The sequence below is a fragment of the Penaeus japonicus genome, unplaced genomic scaffold (assembly GCF_977035675.1).
Source record: "Penaeus japonicus unplaced genomic scaffold, GWHDUDI00000001_assembly GWHDUDI00000034, whole genome shotgun sequence".
NCBI lineage: Eukaryota > Metazoa > Arthropoda > Malacostraca > Decapoda > Penaeidae > Penaeus > Penaeus japonicus.
Window position 1 is genome coordinate 15196437 of NW_028234436.1, and position 3955 is coordinate 15200391.

Below are 3955 nucleotides of genomic sequence, written 5' to 3' on the forward strand. Positions count from 1 at the left end.
CGCACTGATCGCTTGCTCGGCACCTTTGTTTACAACAGCGATCGAGGAGTACCCGCATGACTGAGCCGGATGGCACCTGCGCGTTTGTGTTAAGCACTAGTGTGTGAATGCGCCCTCCAAAAATTGACAATTTTTTAAAATTGACGAAAAAAACGACGGAAAATAATGCTAGTGTGACAGCGCCTTTTTACAAACATGACGACATGAATCCATCAATAAGCAAACACATTAATCCATCTATAAAAAGGACACATGAATCCATTTCTGTTTTACTGGTCGTCTTCTTAGCGTGTTATAGTAGCTCCTTAGTGATAAGATTCAAGCGTTGTAAAGCTAAATCTCGTGAGAGAGAAAATGGTGTGAACTTTTTAAGGACACAAACGACTAATTTGTCAAGAGTTGCTAGTTCGTCGCCAGAAAAAAAATTATGGATATATAACTTGTTAAAAGAGGTCAACCCTCCCTGTATGCGATATTAAAGGCATGTAATTTCATATGATTTGCATATTTGATTGTCATAAAAGGGGCTTATATATCTATTATGACTTTTCTCCTTTTTCTTTTTCTGTACTCTTTGATATCTGACTATATATACTTTATCATTTATTGGCAACAATGTTACAGGTTGAATAAAACTGTAGGATTTAGCAGGATATTTATTCCCGAGTAGTGATCTATTTTGTTGAATTATCATGCTGAGTAACTGATGCAACAGTAATCATGATAATACGAACAATATTGATAGTATAATGATAACAGCCATATCAACAACAAAAGCAATTATCATCATTACAATCATTATCACCATCATTGCTATTAACATTATTATCATCACTATTACAACTGCTTGCTATTACCACAATCACCATTATAACATTTTTCCTTAGCACTTTCACAGATAATAACATGTTTCAATCGTATTACAATAAATAACGACAGTTTACCTAAACTTTATTAGAGACATGAACAAGATGCATGATATAATATCTATTTTTACACCGGGGTTATATGGTAATTACAAAGCTATGAATTGAAGTTTCCTCAAGCCTTATAGTATGATAAGTAGCTACTTGAAATCATGTACATGTCGCCCATCATGGGAAAAATAACTAATACATGCGCAGATGGGACCATACATACATGTGCATATGCATGCGTGAATACATGCACATATATAAACAGATACATGGATAATTATTTGTGTGTGTGTGTGTGTGTGTGTGTGTGTGTGTCTGCATTTGTCACGATCTGCATGTTAAGAATATAAAAACGGTATGCCATTTACACGCACAGTTTACAGGGGAAGCGAGAAACAGCCAGGCACACGGACACACATGCAAGAACTGCTTGAGGATGAGTAAGAGCATAAGTCACAGGAACAAGGAATCGTTAATACAGTTCTTTTTACCTTTGTCGGTGAACTTCTGACAGTTTCTTGCAGGGGATAGCTATAATATCCGGAATAAGCGGACACTGCCACCCTGTCCTGGCACAAAATGTACGTCGGTAACACCCGCCGCAGAGTCTGGCGATTGTGCCTTGACTGGGAACTTCGCTCCGGCGCCAGAACGTGGCACCAGTGCCTGCCTGTCGGCACTCTTGGCACTGTGCATATGGCCGACGAAGGAAGGCTCCAGAACATGCGGACTGCCGCTGGTTACGGCGGCCGCTCCCATCAACGCCACGGCCGCTAGCAGGCAGCGCGATGCCATCTTCTGTGGACGGTTGGGATCGAGGCGCACCTGAAATAAAGGATAGCTTGGCGCACACACCCTTTTTATCTCCCTATTTAGACTTAAGACACTGCATAGCATGTGTGTGTGTGTGTTTTCAAACATGTAGCAACGAGCCATGTATAAGGTACAGGGTAGACAAAGTATTCGTAAACATATATATATATATATTTATATATATATATATATATAAATATATATATATATATATATATATATACTATATATATACATATATATGTATAAATATATAAAATACATATATATACATATATATGGTATATAATATTAGTATCTGTGATGTATATGTGTACATATATATGTAAGTGTGTATCGTATGTATGTAAATATATATATATATAAATTATATCTATATATATATATAGTATATATATATATATATAAGTGTGTGTGTGTGTTGTGTGTTGCTGTGTGTGTGTGTGTATTAATATATATATATATATATATATATATATATATATATATATATATATATATATATATATATATATATATACCATATATACATATGTATACGTATATATATATATATATATACATATAATATGTATGTAAATGTAATTGTATGTATATGCATATATAAATTGTAGATATATATATGTTATATATAAATATCTATCAATATATATATATATATTATAAATATATAATATAAATATATGTATGTACTATAACGTTATAAAGTGTGTAGGATGTCAGTGTGCGTGCGTAAAAGTGGGTGTAAAAGCAGGAAGATGAAATTGACTACTGGCCTTATAAAGCATTCAAGAACTTGCACTCTGATCTCACACTGAGCCTCAGGGAAGCAGATTGAAGGACGAATAAGACCGGAGAATCAAACCCCTTCTGTGCACATAAAAAAATCATTTTAACGGGGAGAGAAATTTATTATATATATATATATATATTATATATATATATATATATATATCATATGATGATATTATATATACAATATACAAATAAATATATAAATTTTTTAATATATATATATATATATAATATTTATTATATATACAGTATACATATATATAAATGTAAATATATATATATATTAGTATATATGATATATATAACTATAATATATTATATATATATTATAATATATATAATATGTGTTGTTGTGTGTGTGTGTGTGGTGTGTGTGTGTGTGTGTGTGTGTATGTATGTTATATATAGTATATATATCTATTATATATATAATATATATATAATATATTCTAACTATATATACAAAAATACATTATATGTATGTATGTATATATTATATATTAATATATATATATAATATATATATATATATTCTATATATCATACATACATCTATTTGTTCATATATGTATATCAATCTATATATCACAAAAATCTCCATATATCTGTAAGTAAGTATATAAATCTAGACTATATAATATATATAAAAAAATAAACTATATAAATATTAAATATATATATCATACTACCACACACACACACACACTGGCTGACTAAACGTGCTTAATAAGTTCCCCGGGATCTGCACACTTACTTGTGTTCCGGAGTGTCACATTTTTCCTACTTTGAAGGTAACTGGCAGCTCTTCCTTTCTCTTCCTGCTGGACGGGGTAGCAGGAGTGCCACTTAGGTCATGGTTAAAGGTATGCTTGCGGTTAGGTTCCTGGTCTTTATTTTTGGTCATTTTGTTTTTTTTTTTTCTTATTTCTGATTATTTAGGAAAATAGACATATATATATATATGTGTGTGTGTGTGTGTGTGTGTGTGTGTGTGTGTGTGTGTGTGTGTGTGTGTGTGTGTGTGTGTACAGAGGAAAGAGTTACAAGCTTCTTTCTTTACGTTGAAATCTCTCCTAAACCTATTGAGTTATCGAATGCGTTTTAATTCAGTGTCTATGGCATCAGGAAGATTACTATGAGAGGATATAAGCCTTAAAGAAAGGGTATGCTCATCGTTGGCTCCAATTTGCCCCGCTCCTTGTCCTCATTTTTAACATTTTCATTTCCTTTATATTGTTTATTCTGATTTTGAACAATCTGGATGTTTTTCCTTTCTGTCTCTCTCTCTCTCTTTCTGTCTCTCTCTCTCTCTCTTTCTGTCTCTCTCTCTCATTCCGTCTCTCTCTCTCTCATTCCGTCTCTCTCTCTCTCTCTCTTTCTCTCTTCTTACTTTCTTTAATCTCTCTCTCTCTCTCTCTCTCTCTCTCTAT

General features: G+C 32.5%; 1 protein-coding gene across 1 annotated transcript; it reads right to left on the reverse strand.

Moving 5' to 3' along the window:
* Positions 1-814: 814 nt before the first annotated feature.
* Positions 815-1714, reverse strand: LOC147467705 (uncharacterized). The gene has a single exon (XM_086531077.1). It carries the CDS (start codon positions 1710-1712, stop codon positions 1449-1451), a length of 264 nt encoding a protein of 87 aa, XP_086387203.1. The 5' UTR covers positions 1713-1714; the 3' UTR covers positions 815-1448.
* Between the last annotated feature and the right edge of the window lie 2241 nt (positions 1715-3955).

Coding starts and splice junctions, on each gene's coding strand:
- LOC147467705 (XM_086531077.1), bottom strand. CDS start 1,712: ATGGCATCGCGCTGCCTGCTAGCGGCCGTGGCGTTGATGGGAGCGGCC.